Below are 14,067 nucleotides of genomic sequence, written 5' to 3'. Positions count from 1 at the left end.
GTCCACAGCTGCATTCCTTACTTGTGGGAAACATATACCCAAGCTGTAGAGTACACAGAATGCTAACGGGAGGGAAAAAAGAGAGGCGGACCCTAATCTGAGGGCACCACAGCCTGCAAAACCTTTCTCCCGAAGGCTGCTTCAGCAGAAGCAAAAACATAAAAACTTGTAAAATTTTGGAAAAAGTATGTAAGGAGAACCAGGTAGCCGCCTTACAAATCTGATCCATAGAGACCTCATTTTTGAAGGCCCTGCTCTCGTAGAATGAGCCGTAATCCTCAGAGGACGCTTATGTCCCGCCGTCTCTATGCTAAACAAATGACACTCCTCAGACAAAAAGATGAGGAAGTCGAAGAGGCCCTTCCGACCCCTACGCTTCCCAGAAAAGAGAACAAACAGAAAAAGAGGTTTGTCTTAATTCTTTCATGGCCTCGAAGATAGAACTTCAAGGCACAAGCCACATCCAGAAATACGTTGTAAATGTTCCTTTGACGAAGAAGGATTAGGACATATGAAGGAACCACAATCTCTTGATTGATGTTGTGAATTGACACAACCTTAGGAAGAAAACCTAACTTGGTTCGTAGAACAGCGTTATCGGCATGAAAAGTCAGATAAGGAGGGACGCATTGCAATGCAGCAATCACAGATACTCTGCATGCATAAGCAATAGCCAGTAGAAAAGGAACCTTCCAAGACAACAATTTAATGTCTACTTCATGCATAGGCTCCAACGGAGCCCATTGCAAAACTTTAAGAACAAGATTTAAACTCCAAGGAGGAGCCTTAGATCTAAACACAGGTCTGATCCCAGCAGAGCCTGAACAAATGGCTGCACATCTGGAAGCTCAGCGAACCTCTTGTGCAGTAACACAGACAGGGACGAAAACTGTCCCATCAGGGGACTTGCAGAAAAGCCCTTCTGCAGTTCATCCTGGAGAACAGAATAAGTAGGTCCTCTACACCTTATGATAGATGCGACAAGCTTACGAGCTTGAATGAGAGTAAAAATAACTCAGAAAACCCTCTCTTGGCTAGGACTAAGCGTTCAATCTCCACGCAGTCAGCCTCAGAGAATCTAGACATTGATGAACAAAGAAACATTGGTCAGCAGATCCCTGCGACAAGGCAACTTCCATGGAGGAGATGATGACATCCCCACTAGATCAGCAAACCACATCCTTCGTGGCCAAGACGGAGCAATCAGTATCACTGATGCCTGCTTGACTCGAGGCACTACACTAGGAAGTAGTGGCAATGGTCAGAAAGGATAAATTAGATTGAACCTCCAAGGCACCGCTAATGCATCTTTTAGCTTCGCCTGAAGATCCCTGTACCTCGACCCAAATCTGGCTAGCTTGGTATTGAGAGGTTATTAGATCTTCCCCTTGCAAATCTCTGCAAACACTCGATGGAGATCTCCCGGATGGAAGGATTGTCTGCTGAGGAAATCCGCTTCCCAGTTGTCCACACCCAGAATGTGGATCGCTGACAGCGAACAAATGTATCCGAGATACTTCCCTCATAATTAGGGAGCTTCTTGTTCCTTCCTGATGGTTGATGTAAGCCACCGAGGATATATTGTCTGATTGGAATCTGATTAACTGGGACAAACCCAGCAGAGGCCAAGCCTTCAGAGCATTGTATATTGCCCGAAGATCCAAAATGAGATCAGGAGGGAGCTTTACCTCCTGAGACCAGAGGCCCTGTGCCTTCCTGGCACCCCAAACAGCTCCCTATCCTGACAACCGTAGTCACAATCACCCAGGATGGTCTTGAGACGGACGTCCCTCAGGACAAGTGCTCCGGACAAAACCACCAAGAGAACAATTCTCCCGATTGGTTGTCCAGAAAAATCTGTTGAGACAGATCCGAATGATCGCCGATCCACTAGTTCAGCATGCGCAGTTTCAACAGTCTGAGGTGAAACCTGGCAAAGGAAATGATGTCCAAGTTGGACAACATGAGACCAATCAACCCCATACACCGAGCCACAGATGGCCTTAAGGAGATCTGGAAGGCAAGACATGTTGAAGCTAGCTTGCAACGTCTTTGGTCTGTTAGAAATATTCTCATGTCTATGGAGACTATTATAGTACCCGAGAATTCTACCCTGGTATTTGATACAAGAGAACTCTCTCTAGATTATCTGCCATCCATGGGATTGAATAAAACAGAGGAGATATTTCGAATAGTCCACTCTTCAAAAAATTTCTTTAGCTAGACCAAACGGAAGGGCAATAAACTGGAAGTGCTGGTCAGGGAATGCAAACCTTAGGAACTGGAAGTGGTCCTTGAGGATTGGTACGTAAACGAAGCATCCTTCAGATCTATTGTGGTCATGAACTACCCCTCTCAAACAAGGGGAAGAATAGATCTTATTGTCTCCATCTTAAACGAGGGGATATTTAAAAACCTGCTTAAGCACTTTAGGTACACAATCGGATGGAAGTTCCCTCCTTCTTAGGGACCACGACAGGTTTAAATAGTATCCCACACCTTTCACTGCTATAGGCACCAGGACAATAACTCCTAGAGGAAAGATCCCATACACATCCCAGAAAGGCTTCCCTTCTTTATGGTCAGGAATACAGGAGGAATCTGCCCTTGGGTGGCTGAGACTTAAAACCTATCTTGTAACCCTGAGTTATGACCTCCAGGACCCATGGATCCTGCACGTCCCTGAACCAAGCGACTGAAAAGAGTGACGTACTGCCCCCTACACGATCCAGAAGAGGACCAGGGACCGCCCATTCATGTTGTCATAGACTCGGCGGGTTTATTGCTCTGCTCGGATTTATTTCAGGACTGATCCGGCTTCCAAGAGCTCTTGGTTTGCTCTAGCTTAGCGGAGGACTGCTGCCATGGGCTTCATCGGAACAAAAAGAATGAAAATCATCCCTTAGATTAGTTCATATACTCTTGCGGTAGGAGGGCACCCTTGCCCCCTGTGACCGTGGAGATAATTGAGTCCAGGCCTGGACCAGACAATATCATTCCCTTAGAGGGAGGAAAGAAGTCTAGACTTAGAAGTCATATCCGCAGACCATGACTTCAGCCAGAGCGAGACAGACCTGAACAAAAAAGGCTGAAACCATAGCATTCAAGTGAATAAACTGCCTATTAGCAGCACAGATAAAAGAATTTAGCAAACCTCAAGGCCGTAAATCTTTTCTGAGTAACGTCAAGGGGACCCTCCACCTCGATCAAATCCTATAAGGAGTCACACCAGAAGGTAATTTCTCCAGTAAACGCGGCAACAGCCGCCGCCGGTTGAAACAAATATCCTGTATGTTGAAACATCTTTCTTAACAGAGTTTCCATCTTTTATCCATGTGCTCTTCAAACGAAGAACTATCCTCAAGCGGGATAGTAGTACGTTTAGCAAGGGTGAAGATAACACCATCCCATTTATGGACGAAACCTAACAACTCCATTGACAGTCCAGGACCGGGGACAATTTGTAAAAGGAAGAAGAGGGGGAAAAGGAATCCAATCCTGTCCCATTCATTCATAATAATGTTCGCCATCTAACAGGAGCAGGGAAGGATAGGGTTAAGGTACCACCCTGTCCTCAAACTCTATCCAATTTAGGAATTAAAGGTTCATCAGGCAATTTGGCCTCTGGAACCTCTGAATTCACCAAAAACTTCCCTTAGAAGAAAGTGCAAATTCCTAAACTAAAGTCTGGTTCCTCCACAGTCGGAGGTTTAGAGGCAGCAGACTCCGACCCAGAATGTTCATACTCTGAAGTCTCAGAAAGAGCTTCATCTTCAGATAGTCCTCAGTTAAATCCAATAAATTATCTGATGTACTCTGGGAAAGAGTGCAATATGTAACCTTTCGCTTAGACTTAGCAGGGCATTAAAGGCTGCAAATACCGCCATCTGAACTGCGCAGTAACGTCTGGTGAAAAAGGCCCCCTCCAGATGGAGGATCACTAATGCTACAGGAAAACTGCATGTGTAGAGATATAAGAATGTAGGGTATGCCCCTCACTGAATGACAACTCCTCAGAGGTGGACGGCTCCGTGGTATCAAACATGTTTGATATGATCACATTATCAAAGCATATGGAACATAATTGAGAGGGCGGAACTAAGGCCTCCTCACCATATAAACAGGAATTACTAAGAGGTCCTAATGATGCTTTTTTACGCCCGCTGGTATTACGAGTCTTGCAGGTATAGGTGTACCGCACACTTGTTTGGCCTTACCGCAAAACGACTTAAATACAGCAATTAAAATGCCAGCTCAATCCTATTGGCTGATTGGATCAGCCAATAGGATTGAACTTTAATCTTATTTGCTGATTGCATCAGCCAATAGGATTTTTTCTACCTTAATTCCGATTGGCTGATAGAATAGGTACCTTCATTCTGTTTTAGTCGTCGCCAGAAGAGGATGCTCCGCGTCAGATGTCTTGAAGATGGACCCGCTCCGCGCCGGATAGATGAAGATAGAAGATGCCATCTGGATGAAGACTTCTGCCCGTCTGGAGGACCACTTCTGCCCGGCTTGGATGAAGACTTCTGCCCGTCTGGAGGACCACTTTGCCCGGCTTGGATGAAGACGTCTCCCGGTAAGTCGATCTTCAGGGGGTTAGTGTTAGATTTTTTTAAGGGTGTATTGAGTGGGTTTTATTTTTAGGTTAGGGACTTTGGGCGGCAAAAGAGCTAACTGCCCTTTTAAGGGCAATGCCCATCCAAATGCCCTTTTCAGGGCAATGGGGAGCTTAGGTTTTTTTAGATAGTATTTTATTTGGGGGGGTTGGTTGTGTGGGTGGTGGTTTTTACTGTTGGGGGGGTTGTTTGTACTTTAGCTAATTTAATTTAGATCATTTATTTAATTATAGTGTAGTGTTAGGTGTTATTGTAACTTAGGTTAGGTTTTATTTTACAGGTAAATTTGTATTTATTTTAGCTAGGTAGTTATTAAATAGTTAATAACTATTTAATAACTATTCTACCTAGTTAAAATAAATACAAACTTGCCTGTAAAATTAAAATAAACCCTAAGATAGCTACAATGTAACTATTAGTTATATTGTAGCTAGCTTAGGGTTTATTTTATACGTAAGTATTTAGTTTTAAATAGGAATAATTTAGTTAATGATAGGAATATTTATTTAGATTTATTTCAATTATATTTAAGTTAGTGGGTGTTAGGTTTAGGGGTTAATAATATTTAAGTAATGTTTGCGAGGCGGGAGTGCGGCGGTTTAAGGGCTAATATGTTTATTATAGTGGCGACGACGTTGGGGGCGGCAGATTAGGGGTTAATAAGTGTAGGTAGGTGGCGGCGATGTTAGGGAGGGCAAATTAGGGGTTCATACAATTTATTATTGTGTTTGCGAGGCGGGAGTGCGGTGGTTTAGGGGTTAATATATATATTATAGTGGCGGCGATGTCCGGTCGGCAGATTAGGGGTTAATAAGTGTAGGTAGGTGGTGGCGACGTTGGGGGGGACAGATTAGGGGGTAATAAATATAATATAGGTGTCGGCGATGTTAGGGGCAGCAGATTAGGGGTTCATAGGGATAATGAAGGTTGCGGAGGTGTCTCCCGGAGTGGCAGATTAGGGGTTAATAAATATAATGCAGGTGTCGGCAATGTCGGGGGCAGCAGATTAGGGGTTAATAAGTGTAAGATTAGGGGTGTTTAGACTCGGAGTTCATGTTAGGGTGTTAGGTGTAGACATAAAATGTGTTTCCCCATAGGAATCAATGGGGCTGCGTTACTGAGTTTTACGCTGCTTTTTTGTAGGTGTTAGACTTTTTCTCAGCCGGCTATTCCCGTTGATACCTATGTGGAAATCGTGCACGAGCACGTGCAACCAGCTCACTGCTGACTTAAGCAGCGCTGGTATTGGAGTGCGGTAATGAGCAAAAGTTTGCACAACGCTCACTTCTTGCCTTTTAACGCCGGGTTTGTAAAAACCCGTAATACCAGCGCTGCAGGTAAGTGAGCGGTGAGTGAAAACTGCTTGTTAGCACCACACAGCCTCTAACGCAAAACTCGTAATCTAGGTGATAGTGCACAATGCAGGACCATCCCTGCTATGTGAAAGCGCGCCAAGTTTGTAAGCTGCATGGCTCTCAAAGTGAAAGTGAAACCTGTAGGTTCCATAACAGCCTATAAGCCCATTACATCTCACAGATATAGCAGCATAAAATCAAATAAACATATAAGATTATCCCCCCCCTGTTCAATAATCCTCCTAAGGAGATATTAACCCTTGATTCTATACAGATAAAAGGAGTCACACTGTGACCCTGTCTTCTTGCGTTATCATACATGTATAAAATATGAAACAATCTTACAAGAATCTACGCCGTGGAACAGGAACACGGCCCTTCAAGTGTGACAGATAGTAGCGTCGCTTCTCACATGCACTTGAGTAAAGAAAGCAGGCAGCGAAACTCGTCAACGCTGATTGCATATGGAGCTGTTAATGAGTCAGGATGGTTTTGCAGAAAGACTCTCCCTGCATCTCCGGACTCTAACTTTCATCCATGCTCTCATTGAGAGGCTGACAGAACTACTTAAAACTCCAGTCCCATCTCGAAGAGTACTACCCTCTATAAGAGACTACTCCGAAACACTTCTCTGCCAACCTCCTGTGACGAAAGGCAAAGAATGACTGGGGTTAGGAGGAAGTGGGGGAGGTATTTAAGCCTTTGGCTGGGGTGTCTTTACCTCCTCCTGGTGGCCAGGTTCAGTATTTCCCACAAGTAAGGAATGCAGCTGTGGACTCTTCCCATATTAAGATGGAAATATAATTTCATGATTCTCTAAATATATATAATGTTACACTTATTATCTAAACTCATTGAAGAATGTATTTGTTTAGACACTATAAGAGAGCAATCCTCTTACGTTAATAATGGCATCTGTTTGAACGTAATCCATATCAGAATCTCTTAAGCCAAGTTCCTTCCCATCCCTCTGGGCAGTACTGACAATCCCTGTTGTAACAGTATTTTGCAAGGCAAACGGGCTTCCAATGGCGACTACAAATTCTCCAGGCCTCAGATCTGCTGAATGTCCGAGCAGCAGGACTTGCAACTTCTTCTACAATCAAAACAAACACAGCAAAGGATAGTTACATTACACCACCCAAAGACAGCTCTACGGTGATGCACAACCCCCCCCCCCCCCCCATCCTATAGGTTGCACAGCCATAGTGCTGAGGAGGAGAAAATATACCTTCTCCATCTTTATTTCTACAAAACTGACCGCACCCTAAACCAACAGCTCCACCTATGAAATGCCAACAATACTCACTTGTGCTAACTCTGCTCAGATACTTTCCCTCATCGCCCCCATTAATAGGTGTCAGTCACATCCACTGACACCACCATTTAATATCTAGAGCAAAGATCCGAGATATCCATATTTATTGGTTATATTTTATTCTATTTTAGTAACTTTGTCTTCACTAGAAGTATTATTCATACATAAATCCATTTGTTCTTGATCTGACTTCAAGGATATCCATATCAGCTTGTCCTGTGAGTTAGCCCTGAGATCAGGGAGTTGTCAGCCATTTATCTAGAGCTGCATTCTTTATTTAAAAAAGTAAATAAATAAATGTGGATAACAAAAAATGCCCTGAGTATAGCAAAAAAAATGATCATCTATGATTGTTTGGGGGAAGAGAGATGCACAATTTAATTAAAAAGGAATATTTTAGAGTTTTCACGGAACAACAGGGAAAAACACAAAGCTTAAGAAATAATGACATTGTTCTATGGGTTACCTAGTGCTAATTTTTTTCAAACGTTTTACTAATGAAATCAGCAGCAACACATATGAAGGGGTCATTTCTATCTAAGGTGAGTGCACTCTTATGAAAATAAAACCAAATAAAACTGTGAATACTTACACGAGGGTTGATCTTTATAGTTGCAATGTCTGATTTCTTATCAATATCTTTAATTGTTGCCTCATAGGTAGCTCCATTGTGCAGCTGTACTTTTAACTGCTGACGTCCGGATACTACATTACTGCTTGATACCACATGTGCATTGGTTACAATCAAACCCAAATCTGATATGATGAACCCAGATCCACTGGACAAAGGAACTTGTCGGCCAAATAAAGGATGTCTGCAGTTATAGAAAATACAAAACAGTGTTTATTTCATTGTTTAATTAGACAATACAAATATTTAGAAAAAATGTTAAAACAAACATAACTTTAATTATAAAAGGGACACTAAACCCAATTTTTTTCTTTCATGATTCAGATAGAGCATGCAATTTTAAGCAACTTTCTAATTTACTTGATACAAGAAAACCAGCGAGACCTCAAAGCGTAATGAAATATTCGACTTTATTTGGAGAAAAATAAAACTGCATAAAAGCTAGTAACCCTTGCATCAGGGGTACCCCTGATGCAAGGGTTACTAGCTTTTATGCAGTTTTATTTTTCTCCAAATAAAGCCAAATATTTCATTACGCTTTGAGGTCTCGCTGGTTTTCTTGTATCAAGTCTGTTTACCTATCCTCCAGCTGAGTCTTGGCGTATCCTGGAACAGCAACAGTCCGAGTGGAGCAGCTTACGCCTTCACGCAGAGGGAAGGAGGAGTGTACAAGGAGAGTAACGGAGAGTAACGTGTGCTGCAATCGGCAGCGAGGAACACGCTGACGCTCACCCGGCATATCATCGACAGAGGTTGGTGCATGATAGGCCGGTGGAGAAGAGATCCTGGATACAGCAGGACAGCCTTTGAATATAATAGAAGGTAACTCCGCAACCGCATAGTGGGGCCATACTTACAGCATAACTTGAAGACGGCCGGGTGAGTTAATCTAATGCACACATCCTCCTGAGTATTACGTATGCCACACAAAGCCTTGAGCTGCAGAGGGGAACCATTTGTGTATATATAACTTTCTAATTTACTCATCATTTTTTCTTCGTTCTCTTGCTATCTTTATTTAAAAAGCAGGAATGTAAAGCTTAGGAGCCAGTCCATTTTAGGTTCAGCACCCTGGATAACGCTTGCTTATTGGTGGCTGCATTTAGCAAACCAATATGCACGAGTAACCAAGGTCTGAACAAAAATGGGCCGGCTGCTATGCTTTACATTCCTGCTTTTTTTAAATAAAGATAGCAAGAGAATGAAGAAAAATGTATAATAGGAGTAAATTATAAAGTTGCTTAAAATTGCCTGCTCTATTTGAATCATTAACCCCTTAACGACCAAGGACGTACGCCACACGTCCTCAAAAAAAATACAGTTAATGACCGAGGACGTGTGGCATACGTCCTTGGTCTGGAAAGCAGCTGGAAGCGATCCTGCTCGCTTCCAGTTGCTTTCCGGTTATTGCAGTGATGCCTCGATATTGAGGCATCCTGCAATAACCTTTTTTAGCAATCCGGTGCAGAGAGAGCCACTCTGTGGCCCTCTCTGCACCAGACATCACCGGCTAAATTCGTTGGTGGGTGGGAGCCGGTTCGGAGGCGGGTGGCGGCCATCGATGGCCCTGATGATGTGTAGGGGGGCGGGATCGTGGGCGGGGGTCATCAGGGGCGCGCACGGACGCACGCGCGTGCACGGGGGAGCGGGGGCGGGCATGGGGAGGGAGCGGGTGGGAACCGCTGCACTACAGAAAAAAAGATGTATTAAAAGTTTTAAAATACAAAAAAGATGTATTAAAAGTTTTAAAATAGTATTTCTATACATTAGTCAGGGGGTGGGGGATTGGTCTGGGGGGGGGAAGCTACACTACAGAAAAAGTACATAACAATTAAAAAAAACAATTTCTCTTGCAAACTGGGTACTGGCAGACAGCTGCCAGTACCCAAGATGGCCCCCAATAAGGCAGAGGGGGGGATTAGAGAGCTGTTTTGGGGGGGATCAGGGAGGTTGGGGGCTAAGGGGGATCCTACAAAGTAGCATATGTAAATATGCTAAAAATTTATTTTATTTTTGTTTTAAAAAAAACCTTTTATTTTAGTACTGGCAGACTTTCTGCCAGTACTTAAGATGGCGGGGACAATTGTGGGGTGGGGGAGGGAAGGGAGCTGTTTGGGAGGGATCAGGGGGTCTGATGTGTCAGGTGGGAGTCTGATCTCTACACTAAAGCTAAAATTAACCCTGCAAGCTCCCTACAAACTACCTAATTAACCCCTTCACTGCTAGCCATAATACACGTGTGATGCGCAGCAGCACTTAGCAGCCTTCTAATTACCAAAAAGCAACGCCAAAGTCATATATGTCTACTATTTCTGAACAAAGGGGATCCCAGGGAAGCATTTACAACCATTTGTGCCATAATTGCACAAGCTGTTTGTAAATAATTTCAGTGAGAAACCTAAAATTGTGAAAAATTTAGCGTTTTTTTTTATTTGATTGCATTTGGCGGTGAAATGGTGGCATGAAATATACCAAAATGGGCCTAGATCAATACTTGGGGTTGTCTACTACACTACACTGAAGCTAAAATTAACCCTAGAAGCTCCCTACATGCTCCCTAATTAACCCCTTCACTACTGGGCATAATACACGTGTGGTGCGCAGTCGCATTTAGCAGCCTTCTAATTAGTAAAAAGCAAAACCACAGCCATATATGTCTGCTATTTATGAACAAAGGGGATCCCAGAGAAGCATTTACAACCATGTATGCTATAATTGCATACGTTTTTTGTAAATAATTTCAGTGAGAAACCTAAAGTTTGTGAAAAAAATTGTGAAAAAGTGAACAATTTTTTTTATTTGATCGCATTTGGCGGTGAAATGGTGGCATGAAATATACCAAAATGGGCCTAGATCAATACTTTGGGATGTCTACTAAAAAAAATATATACATGTCAAGGGATATTCAGGGATTCCTGAAAGATATCAGTGTCCCAATGTAACTAGCGCTAATTTTGAAAAAAATGGTTTGGAAATAGCAAAGTGCTACTTATATTTATTGCCCTATAACTTGCAAAAAAAGCAAAGAACATGTAAACATTGGGTATTTCTAAACTCAGGACAAAATTTAGAAACTATTTAGCATGGGTGTTTTTTGGTGGTTGTAGATATGTAACAGATTTTGGGGGTCAAAGTTAGAAAAAGTGTGTTTTTTTCCATTTTTTCCTCATATTTTATAATGTTTTTTATAGTAAATTATAAGATATGATGAAAATAATGGTATCTTTAGAAAGTCCATTTATTGGCGAGAAAAACGGTATATAATATGTGTGGGTACAGTAAATGAGTAAGAGGGAAATTACAGCTAAACACAAACACTGCAAAAATGTAAAAATAGCCTTGGTCCCAAACGGACAGAAAATGGAAAAGTGCTGTGGTCATTAAGGGGTCACAGAACAATAGTGTTCCTTTACACTATTAACAAACGCCTAGATTATGAGTTTTGCGCTATAGAGGGTGCGAAACAAACACAACAAAAGTCACTCTCTATAGCACTGCCATTACGAGTTTCTGAAAAGCCTCCTTGTGCGTGCGATATGGTGGCGATAAGCTTCATACCGCACAAAAGCCAAGGGCTGCTTTGATGTGCTTGTGCATGCTTTCCCCATAGACATCAATGAGGAGAGAGTGTTAGAAAAAAAACTAACACCTGAAGTGCAGAATGGCGATCGCCGTAACGCAGCCCCATAGATGTCTATGGGGAAAAAAAAGTTACGTTTAAACCTAACACCCTAACATAAACCCCCAAGTCTAAACACCCCTAATCTGCCACCCCCGACATCGCCAACACCTAAATAAAGTTATTAACCCCTAATCTGCCGCTCCTGACATCTCCGTCACTAATAAAAGTTATTAACTCCTATTCCGCTGCTCCCGACATCGCCGCCACTAATAAAAGTTATTAACCCCTATTCCGCTGCTCCCCGACAACGCCGCCACTATAATACATTTATTAACCGCTAAACCTCTGGCCTCCCACATCATCGCCACTAAATAAACCTATTAACCCCTAAACCGCCAGCCCCCACATCGCAAAAAAACTAAATGAAACTACTAACCCCTAAACCTAACAACCCCCTAACTTTAAATTAAAATGACAATATCCCTATCTTAAAATAAATAAATAAAAACTTACCTATAAATAAACCTAACATAACTATAATGCTAAAATTAAAATAACTACCAATTAAAAAAACTAAATTACACATTAAAAAAAACTAACACTACTAAAAAAAATTAAGTCTAAAATTACAAAAAATAAAAAATAATAAATTGCGAAAAATAACAAACGAAATTATCAAAAATAAAAACAATTACACCTAATCTAATAGCCCTATCAAAATAACCCCCAATAAAAAAAACTAGCCTACAATAAACTACCAATAGCCCTTAAAAGGCCATTGCCCTAAAGAAATCAGCTCTTTTACCTGGAAAAAAATACAAAGACCCCCCAACAGTAAAACCCACCACCCAACCAACCCCCAAAATAAAAGACCTAACAAAAAACCTAAGCCACCCATTGCCCTGAAAATGGCATTTGTATGGGCATTGCCCTTAAAAGGGCATTCAGCTCTTTTACATTGCCCTGAAAAGGGCATTCAGCTCTTTTACTTAAAGCCCAAACCCTAATCTAAAAAAAAAAACACCCAAAAAGATTTTAAACAAACCTAACACTAACCCCCGAAGATCCACTCACAGTTTCTGAAGTCCGGACATCCATCCTCATCCAGGTGGCGAGAAGTCTTCATCCAGGCAGCAAGAAGTCTTCATCCAGGCGGCGTCTTCTATCTTCATCCTGGTGGCATCTTCTATCTTCATCCCGGCGGCGTTGAGTGGATCCATCCTTGAAGACATCCGGCGCGGAGCGTCCTCTTCATACGGTCACGGCCGTGCACTGGATCTTCAATGCAAGGGAGCCTTTTCAAAATGGCGTCCCTTGCATTCCCATTGGCTGATTTGATTCTTGAAATTTAAATCAGCCAGTAGGATGAGAGCTACTGAAATAGAATTTCATTAGCTCTCATCCTATTGGTTGATTTGAACCATCAATAGGATTTCAGTAGCTCTCATCCTATTAGCTGATTTGAATTTCAAGAGTCAAATCAGCCAATAGGAATTCAAGGGATGCCATTTTGAAAAAGCTCCCTTGCATTGAAGATCCAGTGTACGGCGGTGATTGTATGAAGAGGACACTCCACGCCGGATGTCTTCAAGGATTAATCTGCTCTGCGCCGCCGGGATGAAGACTTTTCACCGTCTGGATGAAGACTTCTCGCCATCTGGATGAGGATTGATGTCCGGACTTCAGAAACTGTGAGTGGATCTTCAGGGGTTAGTGTTAGTTTTTTTTTTATCTTTTTGGGTGGTTTTTTTTTTAGATTAGGGTTTGGGCTTTAGGTAATAGAGCTGAATGCCCTTTTCAGGGCAATGTAAAAGAGCTGAATGCCCTTTTAAGGGCAATGCCCATACAAATGCCCTTTTCAGGGCAATGGGTAGCTTAGGTTTTTGTTAGAATTAGGTTTTTTATTTGGGGGGGTTGGTTGGGTGGTGGGTTTTACTGTTTCGTTTGTTATTTTTTGTAATTTAGTGTTTGTTATTTTCTGTAATACAGTGTTTGCGATGTGGGAGGGTGGCAGTTTAAGGGTTAATAGGTAGTTTATGGGTATTAGTGTACTTTGTAACACTTTAGTTATGAGTTTTGTGAAACATTTTTGTTACACAAAATCCATAACTACTGCTCTCAGCAGAATGGATCATGTCGGTATAGGCTGTAACACAAGCTTTTTAGCCTCACCGCACAACCTGTAATACAGGCGCTATGGAAATCTCACGCAACAACGTCATTTTTTTTAGTGCGGGATTGACGTTGCGTTACAGGCTATAATGCTTGCGGTATAGCTATACCGACACGACTCGTAATTTCTGCGTTACTGTTTTTACGCTGAAATGGCCATTTTTTCAGCGTTAAAACCGTAACGCAAAACTCTGAATCTAGCCGTATTAAAAGCGTATTATAAAAAGTTTTGCTACTCTGATTCCAACTTTTAAAACTTTTAACCATACATGTGTTATAACAGATGCGTTATTATAGCCCATAATGTTCAAGACCCATGTACACTGAACCTACCTCAGTATGCTCTC

The 14,067-nt window shown here is 42.1% G+C and overlaps 1 protein-coding gene across 1 annotated transcript in view; it reads right to left on the bottom strand.

Moving 5' to 3' along the window:
* Positions 1-14,067, bottom strand: part of HTRA3 (HtrA serine peptidase 3) — a 148,119-nt gene that overhangs the window by 52,199 nt on the left and 81,853 nt on the right. The window contains exons 3-4 of the mRNA XM_053704174.1: positions 7,888-8,110; positions 6,879-7,073 (exon numbers count right to left, since the gene is read on the bottom strand). Coding sequence (XP_053560149.1) covers positions 6,879-7,073; positions 7,888-8,110 — 418 coding nt within the window. The remainder of the gene's footprint in view (positions 1-6,878; positions 7,074-7,887; positions 8,111-14,067) is intronic.

Source organism: Bombina bombina, chromosome 2 (genome assembly GCF_027579735.1).
Source record: "Bombina bombina isolate aBomBom1 chromosome 2, aBomBom1.pri, whole genome shotgun sequence".
NCBI lineage: Eukaryota > Metazoa > Chordata > Amphibia > Anura > Bombinatoridae > Bombina > Bombina bombina.
This window is presented reverse-complemented; position numbering and strand designations above follow the sequence as displayed.